The 27,362-nt window shown below is 38.8% G+C and overlaps 1 protein-coding gene across 1 annotated transcript in view; it reads right to left on the bottom strand.

Moving 5' to 3' along the window:
- MARCHF11 (membrane associated ring-CH-type finger 11) overlaps positions 1 to 26,138 on the bottom strand; it is a 139,013-nt gene extending 112,875 nt beyond the window's left edge. The window contains exons 1-2 of the mRNA XM_069101395.1: positions 25,506 to 26,138; positions 24,098 to 24,253 (exon numbers count right to left, since the gene is read on the bottom strand). Of these exons, the coding sequence (XP_068957496.1) occupies positions 24,098 to 24,253; positions 25,506 to 26,138 (789 nt within the window). The remainder of the gene's footprint in view (positions 1 to 24,097; positions 24,254 to 25,505) is intronic.
- Between the last annotated feature and the right edge of the window lie 1,224 nt (positions 26,139 to 27,362).

Raw genomic sequence — 27,362 nt, 5'->3', positions numbered from 1 at the left:
GATATTTGTAAACCACTTTACAAATCTTAAAGTGTTATATAAGAGCTAGCTATCATAAATAAATTAGATATGCATGAAATAAATTTGTGGAAAGGGTAAGAATTCATGACAAAAAAGTGACAAAGGATCAAGGAAGATAAAATGGACAATTTTGTTCACATAAAATTAAAAAAGCTTTAGCATAAATAAAACCAAATATGTTATAATTAGCAGCAAAACAAGTAAATGGGAGAAATCTGTGTAGCAAATTATTTTGATGAAAATTTCATATCCAAGATATATAAGGAATTATTTAAGAAGACAAATGGTCAAAGGATATGAACAGACAAATTTTCTGAGGAAGAAATCCAAGCTGATTATCAACAAACATTTTTAAAATGGTCCAAATCACTAATAAAGAAATGCACTTTAAAGGAACTCTTTGTTTCCACCTCTAATCCATCAGATTGGGAAGACTAAAGAAAAAATGAAATGACAAATGGTGGAGGAGCAGGAGGAAAACAAGCACACTGATAATGCACTATTGGAGGACTTGTAAATTGGTACAGCCACTTTGGAAAACAATCTGTAAATAACTGGAGAAATATTAAATTGTTCATGGGTAGGCAGGGCCAATATAATAAAAAGGACAATTTTACCTAAACTAATTTATACATTCAAAGCCATCCCAATTAAATTAGCAAAAACAAACCATATTTACTGAGTTAGAAAAAATAATAAAATTCATTTGGAAGAACAAAAGTCAAGAATGGCAAAGGAACTAATGAAAAAAATGTAAAGGAAGGAGCATTAGGTCTTAAATAATAGTATATGGCAGTATACTATTGTATATGTATAAATAGTAGAACTATAATAAATAGTATATATATATAAATAATAAATATGTATAAATAGTATAAATAAAACCAGGTCTTAAATAATAGTATATGGCAGTAATTATCAAACTTATCTGGTACTGGCTAAGAAATAGAAAGGTGGATCAGTGGAACAGAACAGACACAATTTATAGCAGTAGGGGCGGCTAGGTGGTGCAGTGAATAGAGCACATACCCTGGAATCAGGAGGACCTGAGTTCAAATCGAGCATCAGACACTTAACACAAAGCTAGCCCATGTGACCTAGGGCAAGTCACTTAACCCCAACTGCCCTGCCTTCCCCCCTCCAAAAAGCAAAAAAAAAAAAAAAAACACCAACTCTATAGCAGCGATTGATTATGGTAGTAATTTTGTGTTTCATGAAGTGTAAAGATTTAAGTGTTAGGGTCAAGAATTCATTATTTGGTAAAAAAAAATCAAAAACAAAAACTTGGCAAAGCTGGGAAGCAGTTTGGCAAAAATTGGGCATAGATTGGTATCTTACCAAGATAAGGTCAAAATGGATACATGACCTAAATATGAAGAGATATATTACAAGAAAATATGAAGAACATGGAACATATTACCTATAAAGACTTATGGCTAGGTGGATAATTTTTAAGAGATAGAGAGCAGTGTGAGAAGTAAAACAGATAATTTTGATACCCATCAATTGGGGAATGGCTGAACAAATTGTGGTATTTGATTATGATTTAATACAACTATGCTATAAGAAATGATGGACTCGATAGTCATAGAAAAACATAAACTTGCATAAAATAATGAAGAGCAAAATGTGCAGAAACAAGAGAATGTATATCGTAACAGCAATATTTTTTTAGGAACAATTTTTAGTGACTAAGTCATTTTGACTATCATAAATATGCAAATTAACTACAAAGGACATATGAAGAAAGATGCTGTCTACATCCAGGGAAAGAACTGATAAATAAAAGTATATACAGAATGGTTTTACATATCTATACATATTTGTGTCTAATGGTAGCCATCTCTAGAGTAGGAGAGGAGGAAGGAAGAAAAATGTGAAGAAAAGAAAATCACATGATAACTCTATTATATTTTTGAAAGAATGGCAAGCTGACAGATTTGAAGTTTCATGTCCAGTCATTTCTTTTTCTATTCTACTATGTTATGGAAATGATTGTTTTATTTCTGAAGTTCAGAATAAAGTAAATAAAAAATTTAAAAATATAGAGACTCTTCCCTAGCATTAAAAAAAAGTTTTTGTACAAATAAAATAAAAATAGCCAAGATCAGAAGGCAAACAGAAAATTAGGGGGAAAATTTTATAGACAAATTCTCAGATAAAGGACTCATATCTCATATCTATAAAGAACTTTTGTCAAATCTATAAGAATACGAATCATTCACCAGTTGATAAATGGTCAGAGGATATGAACAGGCAGTTTTCCAATGAAGAAATCAAAACAATTTATAGTCATATGAAAAAATGCTCTAAATTATTATTGATTAGAGAAATGCAAATTAAAACAACCTTGGGATATCATTTTACACCTAGCAGACTGGCTAAAATGATTGAAGGAAAAAGCAACAAATGTTGGAGGGAATGTGGAAAAATTAGAACACTAATTCACTGGTGGTGGGACTGTGAACTAATCTAACCGTTTTGGAGAGCAATCTGGAATTATGCCCAAAGAGTTATTAAACTGCCTATGCCCTTTTCCCCAGCAATACCACTACTAGGTCTGTTTCACAAGAAGAACAGGGAAAAAGGAAAAAGACCCATATGTCCTAAAACATTTATAGCAGCTCTCTTTGAAGTGGCAAAGAATTGGAAATCGCAGGGATGCCTGTCAATTGAGGAATGCTGAACAAGTCGTGGTATTTGACTGTGATGGAATACTACTGTCTATAAGAAATGATGAGCTTGATAATCTTAGAAAAATAGACAGACTTGCACGAAATAATGAAGAGGAAAACGAGCAGAACCAAGAGAATGTCATATATAGTAAGAGCAATATCATTTAGAGAACAACTTTGAACAACCAAGTCATTTTGACTATTATAAATACCCAAATTAACTACAGGGAACCTATGAAGGAAGACACTATCTGCATCCAGAGAAAGAACTGATAAACTAAAGTATTTATAGAATGATTTTATATATGTATACACTTATGTCTAATGGTAGCCATCTCTAGGGCAGGGGGCAGAAAAAAAGGAAAAAGAAAAACAGAAGTAGGGATGAAAGCATTGTAACTGACTGAGGCTGAGAGGTATTGGGGTTTGAAGGAAAATTTTAACTTTAAATTATTTTATAGATTTTATCATAAATGTATTTTTTATGGTCAAAAAAGAAAACAATTTGTAACTATTCCCAAAAAGTTACTAAACTTTTACAGTATATTCTTAATATGTTCAAAACTATATTTTGGGCAAGAAAATGCCCACGCTTACTGTGTGATGCCAAATTAATAATCTCTTTGAACTGAAATTAGCCTCACAGGTATTATAAAGAATTATTAGTGTTTCATTATACAAAAGTTTAGTCCGGTCAAAACTAAAGCAACTCTTAAATGGATATACATAGATATTATGAGAATAAATTTCTCTTCCCCTATTATTACTTTCATGTTATAATTGGGAGAAGCAGAGAAGAACAGGTAGAATGGTAATTGAGAAAGACAAAGGACAATCATACGCCTGCCCACATCCTGGCTCACTACCACTCTTGGCAACTTTCAATCATTCTTGAGATTCATAACCCTAATTTACCAAAGAAGATGACTCATCCAGAGTTATACAGTAATCACTGACAAAGTTAATTAAAATCTGAATCTTTTAGAATTTTTTCTTTCTTCAATAATTCAAGCTGCTGTAGTTTAAGATTGCTTCAGTAGATAATAAATGTGTTTGGGGAAGAAAGAAATAAAAAGGAAGGGAAATTATTTGTGAGCTTGAGAGGTGGTATTAACACATACCATGTTTCCCCGATAATAAGACACTGTCTTATTATTTTTTTGGACAGAAAAACACCAGAGGGCTTATTTTCAGGGGAGGGCTTATTTTAATGAACATTGACAGCAATTTTAATAAACGGGTAAATGTGAACAAAAAAATGTACCTTTATTCAATAAGCAAATCACTGGGGAAGAACAGGATGATGCGCTCACTGCTGCAGCTCTGATTGGATGCAGCTCGGAGCGCGGCGTGCGTTTCACCTGGGGGGGAGGACGGTGCATATAGAGGGTACCGTAATGTAGCGTGTAGCGCAGGGGATCACCTTCACTACAGTAGCAATCTCAATAGGGCTTATTTTCGGGGGAGGGCTTATTTTAGAGGAATCTTACACAGTAAGGGGAGGGCTTATTTTCGGGATAGGTCTTATTATCGGGGAAACAGTAGGTTTTCTTCAACATTTCAGTCTGGGACATAAGCATGTTTCTGTGACATAATTTCAGAATTAGAAGGAGGGTTTTGAGGCCATCTAGTCTAAATCCTACCTCAAAAATAGTCTCCTCAATGGTATATTTAAGATTTTCCTTACAGATCTCCAATGAGGGGGTACTCATTACATCACAAGACAGCCCATTTCATTTAAGTTTAAATTTGCTACTTAGCACCAAATGTTCTTATTAGGATCAACTCAATCCAAGAACATATGAATAGGCACCACAGTGATTTATAAAGTGAAATTGTCTCAGGCGACATGGAACTAGAGTAAATTCTACTTGGGGGATACAGACTGTAAACAAACATCTGTTGGATCTGGGAGAACAAGTATAATCCCCCTTACTTTCAAATCAATGAAGTTCCCTATTAGTCTTCCTTTCTTCAAACTCAATACTCCCAGTACTTTCGACTGATCCTAGTATCACATGATGTCATGCTCCTTATAGGCCTTAGCACATTCTCCACCTCATCAATAATCCTTTCTAAAGTGTGATGACTAAAACTAAACACATAACTCCAAATGTGGGATGACCAGAGCAAAGCACATCAGGACTGCTCTCCCTGTCTCTTAGCACACTCTGGGAAGAAGAGCATAGGTATCTGTGTTCAACCAACAAGGCCCATGATACTGAAAGAACTGACTTCAATGAATACCGACACTTGAAAGATGGTAGAGCGGCCCATCTTCTTCAGAACTGGAGAAGAGAAGATGTTACCATTTTTATTTTTAAAAAGGAGGGACAGCAACGTAGCCGTCAAACTAGCTGTCATTGAGACTTACTCTGAGTACTTTAAAAATTCTAGAATGTATCATCATCATCATCATCATCATCATCATCATAAACATGGTTACAGCACACCTAGAAAAGAAAGCCATGATACAAAGAGTAGGACTTCAGAGAGAAGAGGACATGCCTGGGTGATCTCCTCTTTCTGGACTAGACAGGTAGGTCAGAGGACTATTCTAGATATAATTTACCTAGAATTCAGAAAAAAAATATTGAATTTCAAATGGACAAGATGAGACATATGGTCATGTAGATTTTAAACTAATGATAGGACCTAAAGAGCCATTAAAGAATCGATTATTGGATCATAAGTCTACAGATATGAGCTGGAAAGGACCCCACAGATCATGTTCTCATTGTTCCTTCATTTTACTGATGGAAAACTTAGGCCCACGAAGGTTAGAGAACTTGCCCAGGGTCACTTAGATAGTATTCTAGAACCCAGGCCCTCTGACACCAAAGCCACTCACTTTGCCATTGTACTATATTTGTAAGGAGGCCTGAAGAATCCAAGGATTCTGTCTTTGACCCTGTAACGCTCAACATTTTTACAAATTATTTGGACAAAGACACAGATGAAATAAAGGCATATTAAGTTGCACTAATACAAAGCTAGGAAGGATAGCTAACATGCCAGATGACAGTCAGGATGCAAAAAACTCTCTCAATGGGCTGGAATCTTAGGCTAAATCTAATCAAGTAAAAATGAATAGGGAAATACTTAAAGTTACATACTTTCATAATGTGGGGAGCATCACTTGCTCTCAATGGGAGCTCTCCAGTGAAGATTCACTGTTAACTGGAGGAAGTCCTAGGACATTAGACTTGAGTTAAGTTTAACATGGAATTGCGTCAGGTGGCCCAAACTTGTAAAAGAAAGAGAGGAAGTGCCATATGGAAAGGGGATGGAAGTAGGAAGAGAGAGGTTTTTAAATTCCAGGAGATAGAAAGGTACCTGAGGTAGCATCTGGAGCTGAATTGTGTGCTCCTGAGAAATCAAAAGCAAAGGAAATTGAACTGGAACCATATTGCTAGAGGAACTCACAACAGAAAACTGCCAAAGAAGCAAACTGCAGCTGAAGTGGAGATGGAAAAGAAACGCCTGGAGCAGGACTAACATGGTTATGTCCGAGCCTAAGAATCCTAACAAAGTCTCCAAAAGGCTGCCTGAGTACACTCCATCCAGTAGGGGCACTGAACTTTCACCACCAAGATTGTGAGTCCTTCAGAGATTCTATCTCCCCTCGACACTGTGCTGAAGAATAGTGGCAATTGAGGGAGATATGAAGGCTCCTTTTGGAGCCTATAATAACTAAATCATTTTGTTTATCGGGGAGGAGGGAGGGAACAGAGAGAGATAAAGCACCATACTTACTACTTGATCCTTTCCCCCTCTTCTATGACCTTACATCTAAGTTTGAAAAATTAACTTTGAATATAAAAGATGTGAGAATCATGGCTAGTTATCAGTCCATCTGAAATGACCCCCAGGGACTTTAGTGTAAACTCAATACTCAATCCAAATCAACAATGTGAAAGGAAAGGGAAAAAAAAAAAACTAATGCCACAAGTAAAACGTCTGTTGTACTCTATTCTGATCAGGCAACATAAGGAGACTTAAGTTTTTGACCTGGGAGCCCCATTTGGGGAAGGACATTGATAGGTTTCAGTGTACAGAAAGGGGTAAACAGAAAGGACCTGGAGATTTCTATTTCTCTATTTCTAAAAGAAAGAAAGACTTCTGGGAGTAAGGAAACTTTCAACCTCCTACATTTTTTGACGTCAAATGTAGACTGTTGTGAAGACTTGGAAAAGCAATACAGAAATAGCAAAACAAGGCATAAAACTGGTATTATTTCTACGGAGCAATTCCATCGCCAAGATTTCATCTCAAATTTGGATCTGGGAGGGAAGACAAAAAGATTGGAGGTAAGCTGAGTTCTCACTGTATAACTCAGAAGCAGCCTCCTCCCCAACCAATTCAAGTTATACAATTTGTTAACAAGGTCACTGATTCAGGAGGAAGGGAGCAAAATGAGGGGGAAGAAGTGTTTTGTATCAAGCTGATTTAAAAAAAAAGTTGGGGCTTTCCTGTGCAATGCCATTAGTGTACCTCTGACACCTGGTATTTGACAAAATACCACCACTAGGCATTGGGGACGGTTCTCCTCACCTCCCAGGAATTTGTTTTAATCTTTCTTCTGATAGCTCATATTTTGTCTTGACAGTGGTTTGGTGCTTTTTGCTCCAAAGGAGCTCAGAAAACTTACCAACGCAGTCACGAAAAAAATTAGGAAATGCAAGTTTGTAAAGAGCAGCAAGGGAAATCTAGCCTATGTTGCATATGCATTAGTGACATTTGTTTTGGCAATACCTTTGTTCAGTCTGTTTGAAATTAGAATAGACATAAATGGTATGACCTTGAGTAAATCACTTAATCCCTCTGGGCCTCAGTTCCCTCATCTGTAAAATGAAAGGACTGAACTAGATCAATCCATCAACAAGCAATTAAGTGCTTACTTTCTATCATACACTGTGCCAGGCACTAGAGACAGAAAGACAAAAATGGAACAGTCCCTGTTCTTAAGAAGCCTGCATTCTACTGGGGGAAAGACATGTGCACATATAAATACAAAGAAAAGAGCTATAAGGTTCATTTTGGGAGGGAAGAAACTATTGGCAGAGGGGAGCAAAAAAGGCTTCATGTAAAACTTGGTTATTTTGCTGAGCTTTGAAGGAAACTTGGAACTCTAAGACGCAGAGGGGAGAAGAGAGTACCTTAGAGCCCAGGTGGATAGGTAGGGGAAAAGTACTGAGACTAGAGTGCTATAAACAACAAGACTGCCAATATGCCTAGATCACAGAGTCTATGAAAAAAAACAATGTGTGAAAATCTGTAAAAGGTATAGGCTGAAGCAAACAGAGCAGTTGGTACTTGATCCTAGAAACAATAGGAAGCCACTGGAATTTATCAAGGAGAATAACAGGGTCAGACCTGTGGCTTAGGAAATTCACTTAAGCAGCTGTGAGGAGAAGGGAGAGGCAAAATAACAAAATCAGAGGATCTGAGAGACAGAAGGGGGGACCTCAGCAGTTTTCTAATCCAAATCATACCTGGAAGAAACACCAAAAATAATATATTCAGCAAGGAGGCATATTATCTTCTGTCTGCATGCTTCCAAGGAGGAAGAAATCCTTCCCTGCAGCAGCCCATTCCACTTTTTTTGGGTGGGCGGGCAATTGAGGTTAAGTGACTTGCCCAAGGTCACACGGCTAGTTTTTGTGTTGAGTGTCTGAGGCTGGAATTGAACTCATATCCTCCTGACTCCAGGGCCAGTGCTTTATTCACTGTGCCACCTACCCTCCCCAGGCCATTTCACTTTTGAACAGCTCTGATTGTTAGGAAGTTTTCCTAACTTCTAGCCTAAATTTGCCTCTTTGTAACTTCTACCCATTGCTCTTCATTCATAGGATCCTAGAATCATAGCAGTATAGGCTGAATGATGAAAGGGCTGAATCATGAAACATGTAAATGCTGTTACATTCAGCAAGGCCAGCTAGTATAACCTTTCATTTTAAAGTTGAGGAAAATGAAGGGTAGTGTAAATTACCCAAGGGCAAGTGACTTGTCCGAGGGTCATACAAATAGCATAGCCCTTTGAGGCCAAATCAAACAAATCTAACCCCTCTTTAAAGTACTAACACTTTAAATATCTGAACATAGCTATCCTGTCCCCCTCCCTGCAAACTCTTCTGGGTTTTTTTAAATATAATTTTCCCCAATTACATATAAAAATAATTAACATTTTTTTTTATTTTGAGTTCCCCTCACCCCTTCCACTCCTGAAATGGCAAGCAATTTGATATAGATTATACATGCCTGCAAACTCTTCTCTGGGATAAAGATCCCTAATTCCTGAAACTGATCCTCAAAAATATGGACTCAAAGCCTTTTCCCACCCTGGCTGCTATTCTCTGGATGATTTCTAGCTTATCAAATGGACTATCACTCTTCCATATACACCTAAATTCCTGGAAGCTATGCCTCTCAATAAATCATAAAAAGGCACATTTATTTAATGCTGTTACATACACTGATATCTCATAATGAGCACCAGGTCCTTTAAAATCTTAATTTTTTTTGGACATACTGCTGTCTAACCATCCCCTTGTACTTGTGAAACTAATTTTTTGAACCCAAACATGATTTTATATTTACTGTAATACTTACTGAATTTCTTATTAGATTCAGCCCTTTTTGTCTAGCAACCTAACAATATTTCTTTAGATTCTTACTCTGTCATCTAATGTGCTAAATATCCCTCCCAGTTTTGTATCATCGGCAAGTTTGATGGACCTGCCTTGATGCAGATCCTTGGAAGTATTCCTGCCATGCTGCCAATGAACCACTACTGAATGAATACTCACTTGAAGCAGGCATAGACCAATTAGGATACTACTACAATGTTTTAAGTGAGCAGTGAGTAGCAAAGGCCTAAAATAAAGTGTCGGCTGCATGATCAGAGAGAATGGGATGATCTCTACGGTCCCTTCCAACCCTGACCCTATGACCCTATGATCCAGAAACACAAGAAAAGGAAACAAAGGGACGTACAGGCACAAAGATATTCATAGGTGCTTGACTTGTAATGGTACAGATCTGGAAACAATATGCCCAAGATTGGGAGAGTAGTTAAATAAATTATATTACTGGGACAGAATGATGCCATAAGCACAATAATTATGAAGTATGAACGGAGGGAGGGGGAGGGAGAAAGAGAGGAAGGAAGAGAGCGACAGAGACAGAGAGGGATAGAGAGAGACAGACAGACAGAGAGACTTACACAATCTGGTGCAGAACAAAATCAGTGAAACCAAAAGTGCATATACCAGGAATGATGGGAGGAAGGGAGGTAGAGTCAACAGGAAATCATACCTTCATGAAACTTACATGAAAACGAGGTTTATTACAAGACAAATGACCATGCATGTGGAAATAAAAGTTGGAGCAAAGAATTCACAGCCCTTACAGAAGTTTACATGCCTATGATATCAGGACAAAGGGAGGCGGATATACCAGGAAGGGGTGTGGCATAGAGGGGAAAACTTGTATAGTGGGAAAAAAGACAAGACCACTCCCCACAGGGAGGAGCAAGTTATGGCAAAAGACTCTTTCTTTTCCTTTGGGAACTGCTAGACTATGAAGATAGGAGGGTCCACTTGTCTGCAAAGGACCCCAAATGCACAAGCAGTATCCCAGCTTGCACAGACTGACTGGTGCCTGTCTTGCCTTCCAAGGACTCCCAGGGAGTCCACGTTGGAGTGCAACAACAAATTATGCCAGCTCAGGGGGAGCTTTGTCCTTGATACATTCAGGGCCTCATACATGCTCAGATCCCAGCATTTCTGGGAAATACGGCAACTCAAAAGGACAAGTTCAGGGGACCCCTTATTAGCCCTTAAGATTAGAGAGGGAAGGAAACAACAGAGGAAGAAACTCAAGCAGACCTGAAAGGAGAGAAGGGGTGGGGGATTCATTGTAATTCATTTGCTTATCCCCTGCTAAATGCTAGGGTTTTCAAGGAAGATTTTGCCCTTCATAGCTTCTGTTTATTTATTAATTCTTGTTGGCAGTGAAATTTATAATTTAAAAATATTTTAAGTATGTAAAAGGCTGCCATGGAGAAGAACAAGAATAATATTTATACTGCACTTTAAGGCTTGTAAAACACTTTATAAATATTATTCCATTTTATCCATCACAACAATCCTGGGAGTTAAGTGCTATGATCATCCCCATTTTACAGATGAGAAAACTTAGGCAGACAGAAGTTAAGTGACTTATCCTGGGTCACACAACTAATAAACATCTAAAGCTGTATTTGAACTCGTGTTTTCCCGACTCCACTATCTCCAGTGCCACCTAATTATATCTATGCCTGATCAGGTTGACTCTAAGGGGCCTAAATAGAAGCAGTACATAGAATTTCAAAGAGGTAACTTCAGGATCAATGGGAAAAAAAGCAAAGCACAAAACTTTATAATAATTAGAGCCAACCAACAGCGGAATGGGCCTGCTTGTCAGATGCTTGTAGGCTTCCAAGGGAAGACAGATAACCACTATAGAGGGATATTGTAGAGCGGATGATTCTTGCCCAGGTTTGTGTCTACCTGATGGACTATGAGACCCTTCCAACTCAGAGATTCTGTGAAGCTAGAGGTTTGTCTGCTGGTAGAGAAGGTTATTGACTTAATACGGGGAGGGTAAAGGAATGTATTTTTTTGTGTTTGAGGCTTCAGGGAATGAGGTTTCCTTCCTTTTTAATATGAAAATGCTGAAGGATTAAACACACCAGTATTTATGTAAACCTCGGGAAAACACAACATAGGAAGCTAGTTAATATTCCAATAAGGGAAAGGAATGAAAGAATTTTCAAGGAACATCTTGAACTTCTTTTTACCAGAAAATAAATTGAAGTCCCTAACATTCAAGGTACAACTTATCCTTCTAAAACTCCTTGGTGAGATCTATTCCACAAACTGACCCTGAGCATTCTGGAATGAATTCCTCAAAATATGTCCTTGTTCCTTTTGACAACACTGTGAATCCATAGGTATGAGAAAACTATGGGAGATAGTGACCTCTCGCACAAATTCAAGGCTCAAAATACGAAAGACATGACCAGATGGTAGTGGGAGGGAAGTCATATGTGTCCAGAAAAACAACAGACCCAGGTTAGCCCCTTGTTCTGTACACAGCAAGTTCTTAATTTCTTATAGATTACTATCCCAAGACTGAGTGGAAAGTAGACAAGTACTCTGAAGAAAAACAACATTTCTTCCAGGTAATGTGAATTTTTACCACGATAAGAAATCACAGGCCAAGTTTCCTTAAGCTACAAATGAAATATAGATTTAGGATAATTATTTATAAAATGTGGACCCAAAAAAGGCAGGTTGTGACTACATTTTTCACATTAGACTTAGAAAAGAGCTTCCAAGTTCTCTAACTTCACTTTGCCTTATGCAGAAATATTTCCAGGCCTTTGTCACATTTTTCTTCAAAACTGCCTCCAGAATTCTAATGTGAAAATTATACTCTTGTTGAAGCTTCATTTGGCTAAAAAACACTTAGGACAGCTTTTGTTCGATGAGTTTGGCTCACAGAAAAGTCTTTGTTCAATACTCAAGGACACAAAGTGTATAACCAACCAGGCAGTGGATGGGGGAGGCAGTATGTCCTTTGTCTTTCCCATCCATTTAGCTCTAATTGTGAATGATCTTCTCCAAAGTCAATCAAGTCCCAGGTCCTTCCTCTCATTTTGCTCTAAAGAGTCACCTCATGCTGCACTCAGAATATCCAAAAATAGAATGAATAGTTTATGTTGCTCTGACCCTTTTGCAAAGCATCACTCAGCTCACAGGAAGCCATACACCAGAGCAAAGTGGAGAATGCACAAGAGGAAATGTCCCATTCTCATGCTTCATCTGACTCTTTTGTAGTAGTTTCTTCATCAGTGAAAAGTGGTCCAAAATGTCACCTAATTTCTTTGCATACTGCTTATCCAAAAAAAAGAGAAAGAAAGAAAGAAAAAAAGTCACCTTGTTTTCATTCAGGTGGCAGATTTCACACCTAGAATTATATTCTGCAGACATTCTTAACAGCCCAGATATGCTCATGATCATACAGTAAAATTTCTAACAAATTATTCAAACTCCCTGAACAAATGCTAGATGAAATCCTTCAACTAGTGACAACCTCAGGAAAGCAAATATGACACACATGGGTAATTCAGCATTCATTGATTCTTATTTCATGACATTTTCCCTTTTGAAAAGAGCAGAAATACCTCCCTAGGTATATAATATCTCCCTTTTTTAAAAAAAAATTCTGAGTTTTTCTTCTACAGATCACTCCATTAAATCAAGGTTTCCTTTTCTATGGTCTTTATAGCTAAGGGTAATGGCACTAAAATGGGATCTTATTTCTGCAGAAGTCATTTATTCTTGTCATCTATCTGGCATGTGTAGTCAAACTTAAACTCTGATGACATCAGAAAATAAGTCCACACCATCCAGTTTCCCATAACATGAGATGAAATGAAGTTGGCTATCTAAAAAGTGAATGCCAATCCAAACTATGACCTACATCAATAGTGTTCTCTGGGACAGCACAAGTACAATAACACATGACTCTGGACGGGTCTTAGGAGGCAAGGTTTTTCAGGCCACACCTTCCCATTTCTCCTGAAACACTTCTCCCTGGGATAATGGAAAGCACACTAGATTCAGTGACAGAACTGCCTTCAAGGCCTGGGTCTTTCTTTCACTGTCTATGTGATTGTCTGCAAGTAATTGAAGTTCTCTGAGACTATGTCCTTATCAACGAGAGAATAAAAATATTTCCCACTACCCATCTAACAGAGTTGTAGTGTGGAAATCACTTCATAAAATGAAAAGTTTCAGAAGTGTGAGTAATTCTTAATAAAAAAACAAAGAGCACTTTAAGCATCATCATCATCATCACAAATGGGATCTAGAGTGCTTTAAAGTTTTCAAATCACTTTGCATATATTTGTGTTTGATCCTCACAAAAACATTACAAGATAGGGGCTGTTATTATCCCATTTTAGAAATGAAGATGTTAAGTGACTTGCCCAGGATCACTAAGCCAATAAGTGTCTGAGGAAGAGTTTGAACCTAGGTATTCCTGACTCTATGTCTAGCATTCTAGACACTATGCCACAACGCTTCCTAAAATAATATAATCTCACAATATCAAAATACTACAGTCTCATTCTAGGGTGTACCAAAATATTTTCCTAAGAGAATATGAGAAGTCTTTGAATACTTTCAACCAGAACACTTAAAGGAAGACAGGATCTCAAAAGATTTGAGGGGCTATCATGGAGAAAAGGTAACAATCTGGTCAAGAAGTCAAAGGCTGAATTAATAGATGGAAGCCATGAGAATAATAACCTATAGAGAAGAATCTATTAATAATTAGATTTGTCTAAAGATTTGATGTGTGTTCTCAGAACCTGGTGGTGTTTAAGTGGAGGCTACTGAATCGCCCTTTGTTGGCAATTTTGGAGAACAATATTAACTTGCCTCAATATTCCTAAGAATTTGTTCTGAGATGTGACCATTTCCAACTCTCCCTTCTAATTTGATAACATGTCTCCAGAGCCTTGAGAGTGGAACTGAATATAACCTTGGCATAGCTTTATTGAAGAAATGGTTTCACAATAAAGGCACTAATGTACAAACCATATGGAAACCAAAGTGTCATGATATGACATTTTACGCTGTCACTGAACTTGACCTTAGTTAGTCTCCTCATCTGTATGTACATGGGTGGTTCAACTACCTAGCTGCCAAACTCTAAACTGATGATGATACAATAAAATCCACTGGTCCTATTCCACTGGTTTTTTTTTTGCTTTTGCTTTTTGGAGGGGGGAACATAGGGCAATTGGGGTTAAGTGACTTGCCCAAGGTCACATGGCTAGTTTTTGTGTTAAGTGTCTGAGGCTGGATTTGAAGCCAGGTCCTGTGCTCTCTTCACTGTGCCACCTAGCCACCCCTATCCCACTGCTTTTTTATGGTGTGTTATTGACCTCAGATCCTCAAAGGAACCAACAGAGTGTGAGCTCTGGCAGATTCTAACATCAGAAAAGACTTTAAATATAGCCCCAGTGACAGAACATACATCATCCAAGGATCAGCCTGACTAAATACCCAGAGGTTATTTACTAGTTGGCTGTGGACTAAATTATTTCTCAGCCATAGCAACTGTCCAAGACCATCTATTAAGATCTAGATAGGATGAGATCTGCACTAATGGACAATCTATCAATAAGCATATATTAAGCACCTACTATGTGCCTGACAATTCACTAAATACTGGGGATACAAAAAGAGGCAAGGGAGTCTCTGCTTTCTTGGAGCGCAAAATCTGATGGGGGAGAAAACATGCAAATAAATATACACAAAGCAAGCTCTATGTAGGATAGATACAAAGCATGGAATTAAAGAGAGGTTAGGAAAGGCTCCCTTGTAGAAGGTATGATTTAGTTGGGACTTAAAAGTAATCCAGGAAGATCAGTAGTTAGTGTGAAGGAGGGAGAACAATCCAGGTACACACAGCCAGAGAAAATGCCCAGAACCGAGAAAACGAACAGGCAGGAGGCCAGTGTCTTTGGATCATAGTGTCACATGGAAGGAAGTAAGGTGTAAAGATGAAAAGATGGGAGGGGGTTATGAAAGGCTTTGAATGCCAACCAGAGCATTTTTTATGTGATCCTGAAGGCAACAGGAAGCCAGTGGAGTTTATTGCATAGAGGGGTGACATGATCAGACATGCAATTTAGGAAAATCATTTTTGTGGCTTAGGAGTGGGGAGAGACTTGGGATAGGAAGACCCACCAGCAGGTTACTACAGTAGTCTAGGTGGGGGGGTGATGAGGATCTGCACTAGAGTAGTGGCAGTGGTAGAGGAGAAAAGGGTACACATTCGAGAGATGCTACAAAGCTGAAATTTATAGGCCTCGGTAATAGATTGGATATGGAGGGTGAGGGAGGGCGAGAAATCCGGGATAACTACCAGGTTTCAAGTCACAGACACTGGGAAGAGATGTTGCCCTCTACAGTAATAAGGAAGGCGGGGAGAAAGAAGGGTTTAGCGGTAAAGATAATGAGTTCTGTTTTAGACATACTGAGTTTAAGATGTCGGAAAGTCAGTTGGAAATGCAAGCCTAGAGGTCAGCAGAGAGTACAAAGTACATATGCTGATAAAATCACAAATCCTTAAAATACTGAAGCACTTCAATATATCATTTCATATATCTATCAAATAATGAGTGTAAAATAAAGAAATAGAAAGACACTTCTTTTATTTTTCACTGACTAGAAGTAGACCTATGTCCATAGAATGCTAACACTTCAATTTCATTAGCAGCAGACTGGGAAAAACTGAAATGCAAGAGAAGATATTATTTAATGACAGCTGAGGATGCTCTATCTGCTACAGCTTCTTTAAGCAGCAAAAAAATCTGTTTTTCAAATAGTTTCTAGCTCTAATTACCTGTCCTTGGTAGAGGCTCAGTCCTCTACAGAAGGTGAGAATAAATGAATCAAAAGGGAAAAAAAAATGACCTAAGAATGTTCAGTGGGTAAAAATAGGATATGGACCCAAGCTGAGGAAATATAAAGAAAAAAGTGTCAAAGAGGAAGCTATGGGCCACTCTGAAAAACTGACATCTCTAACTCTTTTCATGGAAAAGATAGACTTAGGAAAAATACTACCATACTATAGTGTGTATGTTCACCTGCATTATTATTACCATCTGGTAATCACATAGAAGTTCATATAGAAAACATCAGGCCACTAAACAAAAGACAAGTATACAACACAAGATGGTTCAATTACTATGCAAAGAGAAATTTATTTTTTTATATAGAAACTGAAATGCAGATAAATGGATTTTGAGAATTAGCCAGTAAATGAATTAAAATAATTTTTAAACAGGAAATTACCTTATGATGTATATGCTTTGTTTATTTTTGTTTATTTTAATTTTCCATTAAATATTTCATTAAATCCATTTCAATAAAATGCCTAACATTTTTCTTCAGTACTTCACTACAGCCTACAGCTATTAAAATTTTTCTAGGAACTTAGGTTAGATCAACCATCATTTTTATAAAAATAATCAAATTATCACATCAGCATAGTGAAGTTTAATATGGCTCCATTGAATTCCAGTTTTGAGAAAAGTATAAAATGCAAATATTGAAAGATCATAAATTACTCAATACTCTAATGCTTTGTTTATAAATAACAATTAAAATTTAAATTATTTTCTAAGCCCATCAGCTACTGCATTAGAATAACAGAAATTTTTTGGGAGAGAAAATTAAAAAAAAAAAACTTCTACCAGAGCATCATTTTAGTGGTTTGGGGAAGTTAATGAAACTTCTAGAAGTGCTCTATAAGGGGCTATAGTTAACGTAGTCACTATATTCTAGGACTGTATAACTACAAAACTACATAGCATATAGTGTCATACTGAGATACTATTATATTAATTTTAATTAAAACTTTAAAATAAAACACAATCAACTATAATTGAGGGGCAGCAAGGTGGAACAATGAATACCAGGTCTGGAGTCAGGAAGACCTGAGTTCAAATTCAGCCTTAGACACTTAGAATTGTGTGACTCTAAGCAAGTTTTTCCCAGAGTCTGCTGCTAATAAAATTGAAGTGTTACCATGTTAACCTGTTTGCCTAATTTTCCTCATCTACCAAAATGAGCTGGACAAAGAATGGCAAATCACTCCAGCAACTTTGCCAAGAAAACCCCAACTGGGGTCATGAAGAGTCATGCATGACTAAAATGAATGAACAATAACCAAAATTGTACAGTAATATTCATGAAAATGAGATATATCATCACTGTTTTATTAGTATATATTCAGAGGAAAGAGAGCTACAGAACATATTATAAGCCAGTTTAAAAAAAGGAAAAGGGGGGGAATCTCTGATTTATAATCTACCCAAAGGCCTATATCATGTAACCAACTGCCTAAGTCCAATCAATACATTTACTCAAGGGTATGAATCAATATTTTCATCTATCTTGGTGCTCCAGGTAAAATGAAATTTGGAAGGATGATCAGGATACCACTGTTAGTGAAGTTTAGAGATTACACTTTCAAAACTTTGGAATATCCCTACTGTACAGAGATGGATGGAGTCAGAGTCAAATGAAAGGCAGCATGGCATAATGGAAAGGTTCTGCCTTCACTGCTTACCAACTCTGACTTTGGATAAGTAACTGAGCATCCTGAGTCACAATTTATTCATGTATAAAATGAGGATTAATAGTGTCACAGAGTCTCAGAGGTGAAAGTCACAAAGTTGAGTCCTGTTAATCCAACCCATACTTTATTCCTTCTACAATATCCCCAACTAATAGCTCTCTAGCTACAATTAAAATTCCCTGCTTCCTCAAGCAGTTCACTGTGCTTTGGGATAACCTTCACTGTTAGGAAGTTGTTTTGTTTTGTTTTTCTTTACACCAAATCTAACTCTCTTTTCTGCAGTTTCCATATATGGCTCTTTGCTCTATCCTCTGGGTTCAATCAGAAAAAGCTGGATCTCTCTCCCACATGAATCTTGAAATTATATGAAGATGGCTATCATGTACTCCATGATACTTATATTATCAAATGGCTGTTATGAGGAAAGTACACAAAAATATATAAACGTAAGAAGAAAGAAAAGGATGAAGAGCAGAAAGGGAATTTTGATCAAAACTTGAAGGCAAAATAAATACAAATATGCTAGAGCAGGGGCTAAGGGGAAGTGCAGAAGGTAGAATGATCTGGAATCCTAACACATAATATTGAGGTTATCCATCTATCTCTGAGGGGATTTATATTGAAAACATAAATATACATGGAATTGCCCAATTCTTTCGACAACTTAAGTCTAGATATTTACATTTCACTGGATTTCAGTCATCTGTAGAAACAAAATCCCAGTGAAAACTAGTCTCCAAATATTCTTGGTAAGTCATATTTTAACAATCCTTAATTGCTCTACTACACAAAAGGCAAATAAAACTTTTTTTCTCACTTATACATAGCAGTTATATTTCAAAGTTCTCACATAAGTCTCTTATCCAAAACTACTAATATATGTATTCATCTTATCCATATTAAAATGTCTATTACCTATTTTATTTTCCAAAATCTAAACTGATATATTAATCATGCTTTGAGTATTCATAATTATACTATTTAAGTCTCAAACTGGAATATAAAATTAATGAATAAGAGTATGTAACATGAACTTCAGTCAATTTATAGATTTTTCTGACATTATAAGTTAAACCCTATTCTAGTTTATGAATACTTTCGGTATTTTTCTTTAACATGAATAGAAGTTATTTGACTATTTAAATAATATTTTGCATTGGTAATTCGTATATTACTTAGATGATATCTATTTTTTTTAAAAAGCACCATTCCCCAACATACACACACAAACACAAACATGCCAACAGTAAATTACTCTACAAATAGAAGACATTTTTCACTCTAAGTGTCACACAAGATACAGGGGACTTTCTTACTCTGTACTATGGCTCCCAGTAATATATGAATTACTTAAACTGAAATAGTTGCTTTTCAACTTCCTTTACAATTCCAAACATGAACCATCTTCTATTATCTCCTACATATCCCTTAACTTATGACCACTGGAATGAATGAATGCATAAGTTGTTCTTGAGATTGAAATACAATTAATTCAGGTAAGGCCAAGCTAGCAGAGAAACAGCAGCAACTCACCTAAGCCCTCCCCAGAACCCCATGAACACCTTCAAATAGTGCAATAAAACATTTCTGAAGCGAAAGAACCCACAAAATGTAGGGGTGAAATAATTTTGCAGCCAAAGACAACTTAGAAGGTAGTCAGGAAAGATCTGTCACATTGGGATAAGAATGGAGAGGAGTGCAGTGCAGGCCCCAGCAACACAGACCAGGCTCCAGCAGGCCTTCAGTGGCTCCAGCCACTGAATCAGCAGCAACAGCAGCAACTTCCACAGCTCTCAGCCAATAGACAGTAAGGGTGTCAAACAACTGGTCAGAAGATTACAGGGGTCTCTTTGCTAGCACTAGAGGCAGGACTCTGGACTTTGCCCATCCTCATATCTGGGCTGCAGTCCTGGGTCTCAGCCCCAGGGGGAGGAGGTGTACTAGCACACTAGAGCTTGCAGCTGCAGTGGAGCAGGGACCTTCATCACAGTTCAAGGGGAGAAAAGAGTACTTGTGATCATTCACTGACCAGAGCAAAGGCCAGGAGAGTAATAAACATACTTCTCTCATATCATACCACCTTGGAAGAACTGCAAATTTACAAGTCCCTAGAAGTATCTCTGAAAAGAGCTACACAAAACCCCTGAAGCTCGGGATAGTGTACCCCCCAACCCTGGAAGCAGAGCACTCCTTTACTAAAGAGTTAAAAATCAAGAAATAAGCTGGAAAAATGAGCAAACAACAGAAAAATTCTGATCATAGAAAATTACTATGATGGCAAAGAACATCAAAACACATACTCAGAAGAAGACAGCAAAGTCAAAGTTCCTACATTCAAAGCCTCCAAGAAAAATATGAATTGGTCTCAGGCCATGGAGGAGCTCAAAAAGGATTTTGAAAATAAAGAGAGATAGAGGAAACATTGGGAAGAGAAATGGGAGTGATGAAAGAAAATCATGAAAAAAGAGTCAACAGCTTGTTAGAGAAGATACAAAAATTACTGAAGAAAATAACACCTTAAAAACCATACCAGGCCAAATTGTAAAAGAGGTACAAAAAGCCAATAATGAGAAGAATGCCATGTAAAGCAGAACTGTCTAAATGGAAAAAAAATATACAAAAGTTCACTGAAGAGAATGCCTTAAAAAGCAGAATTGGCCCAATGAAAAAGGAGGTACAAAAATTCACTGAAGAAAATAATTCCTTAAAAATCAGAATTGAACAAATAGAAGCTAATGACTTTATGAGAAACTAAGAAACAATAAAACAAAACCAAAGGAAAAAGCTTTTATGGTGGAGGGGAAGATGGGAGAGAAAAGGGGCAATTCATGAACCTTACTCTCAACTGAATTGGCTCAAAGAGGAATAATATACCCAATTGGGTATAGAAATCTATCTTACCTTACAGGAAAGTAGGAGGGTAAAGGGATAAGAGAAGGGTGTGGTGGTAATAGAAGGAAGGACAGATAGATGGAGGCAATACTCAGAAACAAAACACTTTTAAGGAGGAAGAGAGAACAGAATAAACAGGGTAGAAATAGGATGGAGGGAAATTCAGTTAGCAATCCTAACTGTGAAAAAATTTTTGAAGCAAGTTTCTCTAGTAAAGGGCTCATTTCTCAAATATGTAGAGAACTGAGTCAAACTTATAAAAATAAGAGCCATTCCCAAATTTACAAATTATCAAAAGATACAAAGTCAGTTTTCAGATGAAGTAATAAAAGCTATCTACAGACATAAGAAAAAATGCTCTAAACCACTATTGATTTGAGAAATGCAAATTAAAACAATTCTGTGGTACTGGCTCATACCAATTAGATTTGTTACTAGGACAGAAAAGGAAAATGACAAATGTTGGAAGGGTTGTGGGAAGAATGAGACATTAATTAATTCACTGTTGGTGGAGTTGTAAACAGATTCAACCATTCTATAGAGAAATTTGGAGCTGTGACCAAAGGGTTTATTATAAAACCATGCTTACCCTTTGACATAACAATACTACTACTAGGTCTGTATTCCAAATGAGATAAAAACCAAAAAGCAAAAGTACACATGTGTACAAAAATATTTGTAGCAGCTCATTTATGGGGGCAAAGAATCTGAAATTGAGGAAATGCCTATCAACTAGGGAATGACTGAACTAACTGTGGTATATGGATGTAATGGAATACTACTGTGCTATAAGGAATGATGAGCAGGAGGCTCTGAGAAAAACCTGGAAAGACTTGGATGTGCTGATGCAAAATGAAATGTATGGAGTATAAAGTAACAGCAATATTGTGAGATAATCAGCTGTGAATGAACTAGCTATCCTCAGCAATACAATGATTTAAGACAACTCTGAAGGATTTATGATGTAAAGTGCTATCCATCCTCAGAGAAAGAACTGATAGTGTCTGAATGAGATCAAAGCATACTTTTAAAAAATTTTACTTTTTCTTGAGTTTTCTTTGTCTATGTTTTCTTTCACAATATGACTAATGTGGATATGTTTTGCATGACTCCGCATGTATCACCTATATCAAATTGCTTGCCTTCTCAATGAGGGAGGTTGGGAAAAAGGAAGGGAGAGAATTTAGAATTCAAAGTTTTAAAAATTAATGTTAAAAAATGTTTTTACATGTAATTGGGAGAAAATAAAATTAATTCATCCAGACCCTAAAAGTATATAACCCCCGCTTTGGAAACTTCATGAATCCTTTCAAGCCTCCAGGATACTAATTAGTAAAAAAAAAATACCAGTGTCCTGATGGCAACCAGTGGCCTGAGAAAGTTCATGACCTTTAAACATAAAATATTTCTATAAAGTAACTTACTCATTAGCACAACCTGAAAATTAATCAATGCACTAATATATTTGACTTCCAAAACTACATTTTCTGTTACACTAAAAAACCATCTGGATAAGTAGAAGTCTATGTGTATAGGTCATCTGCACATAATTGTTCTCATGTTGTGTCTTCCATCAGACTGACAGCTCTTGGAGGACAGGGACTATGTTTTTACCTTTCTTTGTATTCCCAGAACCTAGCACAATGTCTAGTACATATATGCTTAATATATGCTTACTAACTGACTATGTATATCATAGGAATATTTTATATACCACAATAGGGTTCACTCTATGTGGATGTAAGTAAAACTAATACTAACTAAAATTGTGTGAGTAGGTATATAAAGCGTTTTTGATCATTAAACTCTTACACAAAATAAACACAAAATAACAAATATTTTCTTCCTGTCTTCTGTCTCTTTTAACTCCAAACAGAACCAAATGTGAATTCATAAGGTAAATTTTAACTTCAAATAGGAATGTATAATATAAATTATCCTGAAAATGACAATTTTAGAAATATATCTTTCTGTTTTAACATTTAAGAGTCCTTCATATTTGCCTGCAGACCATCACTGGTCAAGGACAAATAGGATGTGAAGTAAATCCAAATAACAGAATGTTAAAAATTTCCTATATACAGTACTTTCATTAACATATTAACTATAAATCTAATTATCCAATCCATATCCTGATCTTGTGACATGTTTTTATCTTTTTTTTTTCAACATCCATCTGTACCTAAGTGGCTCAACAAAATATTGATTCTAAAGAAATATTTCATTTTATATCTCTTCAGAATGATAGCATGACTTTTTATTAGAAATACTCATCTTTAAATATAAAGTATATGCATGATGTCTTGAGAAAATTCCTATTTTCATCTCTTGCTTGTTAATCATACTTAAGTAACCACTTTCCAGTCTTCATTTTATCCTTCTTTTCCCTTCCCATTTCTTCTTTTACTTCTGTGTTTTATATTCCAACCTCCTTATACCATGGTCAACTTCAATTATTTTTTTTTACTTTCTCTATTGGCCATGTACACATTTTATTAATTCAATCTATAGTAATAAAAGTTTTGTTGTTATTTAGGCCTGTGATTTCATTGGTATAGAATCTTACTCATCGGCAGATTATAGCTTTAGAGTGCTATTGAGTCACTAAGTAGTTCAGTGACTTGCCCACGGTCACACAACCAGTATGTATCATAGGCAGGACCTGAATCTGAGTCTCCCCGACTCCAGAGCAATCATTCTATCCATTGAGTCATGCTGCTTCTCATTGCCTGAAAAGCACTGGAGCAAGAAATGGTGCAGTTGACTACATAGAGAAGGGAAAGACATCTGAAACTAATCAAATGAAAAAAAAAAGCTAAAATAGAGAGCAGAGAAGGATTAAAGTAGGCTAAAAAGATTGGATTATTGATTTTTTTAAAAGCCTATCCCAATCCTCCCCAGAACTACAGGCTGATTTCCCCCTTACTTGTCTCTCTCCCCAAAACGGAGCCTATTCAATGTTCAAATTCTTAAGTTTATCAATAATTTCACAGATCACATCACAGTAAAATTGAAGTAAAAATAGAATTATTTTAACTGAAAGATTTAACAAATGATTTTTCCAGCTTGTGTGTTTTAGAAACTGATAATGGGATATTTCATCAATAAATAACCAATCAATATAGAGAACCCAGTTGGTTAAAATATCACATAAGCCTTTCAAAATCCAGATTCAACACACCTTGGAAGAACAGTACTACACAAATTTAAAAATTTGCCATTTTAGTAAATGATCTGAATAAAGTATACCTTGGCTAGCACTGCTACTTCAGAAAATAAATATATCTTAATTTTTTTTTTACCTGGCAAGGTTTTTTCATTTTAATTGCTATTACATGGTATCTATAACAGCAGAGCTCACAGGTCCATGACCCTCTTTCACTGATCCACTTTAATAGGCATAGCTGATGTGTATACCGAACTGACCCATCACATCGGCAAGGATTTAACAGTTCACCCTAAAAATAAAAGAAATCAGTATTAATGTTATGGTGGTGTCTGCATTTTCTATATTTTTTTCTTTGTTGTTTCAGAAAATAAGTATTGGACTCTACCCAACTAAATGAAATTAAAATTTCATGCTCCGATTAGAATAACCATAAAATCTTACCCAAAAATACTCTTCCAAAAATACTGATAACACTTATCACATAAATGTTCTACCAAGATACAAAATGTCTACAACACATAACTTCCAATGCCCTTGGGGGAACAGCAGTACTATTAAATCTCTTTAATAACTTTTAAGTGGATGGTCAAGTGCATTTCCTCTGCAGTTATTCTTAATCATTACTAAAGAAGAAATGCATGACAACCCAGAGAGTAGCTTACAGTAGCACTAAGCTTTTATTTTTTTCTTGACCTGGCATCATAAATATTGACTTAATGCACTATATTATTGAAAGCCTGTGTATTCCTGTGCAATTTCCTTACTTTTTAAAATATCCATGCTAATGTCATCTCAGACCACAAATTTATATTTTACCTTCCTTTCATTCACTTATTTTTTTTCATAAAATTTAATGTTTTATGCTATTACTAAATATATTGTTTCAAAATATTAGCAATTACTGAAGCATACATGTTCAATAAAAGATGTCATTGTTATCTTCTTTGAAACATCAAGGATTCATACTCCACCCATCTAACTCTGACACCTAAAACTACAATATTAAAAATAACAAAATAATTTATGTGTTCCACTGTTTTGTTTATGTGTCAGTATTGTGAGACCATATACCCTCAAGATATTTCTACAGCAACGTGTAAACCCAAGAACATAGTCATTCACAAAAATCTTCTTTGGCATCATGAAGGCACCTGAGGAATGTGTAACCCCCAAACCTTGTCAGAGAGAGAACGCAAAGGGAATGAAATATCCTCATTGTGTATAAGGCAATATGATAATGTGTGTATCTGCCTGCAAAATAAAGGGAAAGGAGGGAAAGGTAGGGAAAAGTGGTGAAAATACAGAATCCTTGCTACTCAGAAAGGCCAAGAAAAGTATAAGAGAACAGGAAGACTTGTCCATGGTGCTGAACATCTCCTGGCTGACAGTTTACAGAGCACCGGGTGAGGGAGCCTCTGGATTTCTGAGCTTGCAGACACACCTGTCTTGGGGCTCCCAACTTAGCCCAGAGTCCCGACAGGGGTGATCTGGAGTTCAGGGGCGCACTCTTTACGCAGGGCATCAGTGGGTAGGGTCCTTACCTGCTCAGCCCCCTGAAAGCAGATCTTGCAGATGGGCTGGTGGTGTTGGTGCTGGTGGTGGTGCCCCGTGCGCTGGTCGCTGCTGCTGCTGCTGCTGCTACTGCGGCTGCTGCACACGGAGCGGGTCTCCGGCTGCTCCGAGGAGCTCGGTCCTTCTGCCTCCCTGCCGACCCTCGCAGCCTGCGGCTCCTCCGAGTCCTTAATCACCGCCTCGGGAGGGAGAGGTTCGGAGAAGCGCTTTGGACCTTCCCCAGAGTCTCCGGCAGTTGACGGCTCTTGCTCCGCCGAAGGAAGCGGGAGCAGGAGCGGGAGCTGCGGCGGCGGCGGGGGAGGCAGCAGCGGGGGAGGCAGCGGCGGCGGTGGGGGAGGCTGCGGCGGCGGGTCCTCTCCGGCTCCTCGCCGCGGGATCCCCTCGGCCAGCCGCTGCGGCTCATCTTGTCTCGGAGCCGGACCCGGCGGCGCCTGCGGGGGCGGCGGCAGGGCGGGCAGCGAGGGCAGCGGCGGGGTCAGCGGCGGCAGGTAGCGCGGGAGGCCGGCCGCAGCGGCTTCTCCGGGGGGCGGAACGGGGGTTGGCTCGGGGTCCCCGCTCTCTGCCCGGCGGCGCCGGCTGCTGTTGCCACCCCCCAGACTCATGGTGTCCTCTAACCTGCCAGCCCTGGTCGCTGGCCCCGCGAGGGGAATGAGAACGAGGACGGGGACAGTCACGGAGGGGGAAAGGAGCGGCTGGGGCGGGGGGGGGGGGGGGGGGGCAGATCTGTAAGGGGAGCTCCCGGGGTGACCCAGCACCCGGCTGGGAGTTGGGGGGCCAGGAGGCTGCGAAGGGGAGGCGGGCAGGCTGGCGGGCGTGAGGGCGCGGGGCTCGGCGGCGGCGGCGGCGGCGGCTGGAGAAGCTGCTCCTCCTCGGAGCTGCCGGCTCTCGTTTGGTGGAGGCGGCGGCGCTGCCGCTGGATTCGACTGCGCTCGGAAGCCGCGCGGGCGGGGGGGGGGGGGGGGGGGGGGGGGGGGCGGGCGCGGCCGTGGGGGGGTGGGGGGGGGTGGGGGCGTGCGCGCGCGCCGGTGGGGGATCCCTTAGTCGGCTCCGCGGACCCCGCCCCTAGTGCAGCCCAAGTATATTCCGGGAGTGGATTCCCCTTCTCCGAATGGAGCGGCACTGCGGCTTACACTGGAGGGGAGTGGGAGACAGAGGTGGGAGAGTGGACGGGAAGGCGGAGGGGTTGCGGGAGGGCACTGACGACGGGATGGGGATGGGAGGAGAGGGAAGCCCGGGAAGAAGGGAATGGGGCGGTGGGGGGCGGGGCAAAGAGAAGGGATATGGGACTACCGTTATCCCACGCGCGCGTGGTCGCGGCCAGGGCCGGGGGTCAAGTGCAGAGGTGAAGTGCTGAGGTTGGGGGGGAGGCACTTGACGAGGGCAGCACGTGGGCAGACGCCTCGTGGGGTAGAGAAGCGGGTGCCGAGCATAGAAAGGGGTGGCGAGTCAGCATCCCGGGGGCGTCCTGGAAAGCTCGAGGAGCCGGGGCAGAGTGAAGGCACGTGGGAGGGGGTGAGGTCACGAGGACTGGAGGAACCGTTACTGACATTGCCCCAGACTCGCCCCTCCGTCCTCACCTTCCACGGTTTTTCCCATTCTACTCACATCTGCTCCCAAGAGAAGGAATCACTCAAGCCCGGCCCTCCTGGAGTTTCACATTCCCTGCCTCCCACTCCTCACCCCCTCCCACTTCTCCTACTGCCACTCCCAATCCTTCTTCCCCCAAAGGTGGGAACGACCTTGCGGTTGGAGTTTATCTCTGCAAGAAATTCTGCGGGCAAATGCGGGCACCTCATGGTTACCCGCGGCTGGTGCGGTACACCAGC

The sequence above is a fragment of the Petaurus breviceps genome, unplaced genomic scaffold (assembly GCF_028583685.1).
Source record: "Petaurus breviceps papuanus isolate PSGF00001 unplaced genomic scaffold, PetGlider_PUasm1.0 47, whole genome shotgun sequence".
Lineage (NCBI taxonomy): Eukaryota > Metazoa > Chordata > Mammalia > Diprotodontia > Petauridae > Petaurus > Petaurus breviceps.
This window is presented reverse-complemented; position numbering and strand designations above follow the sequence as displayed.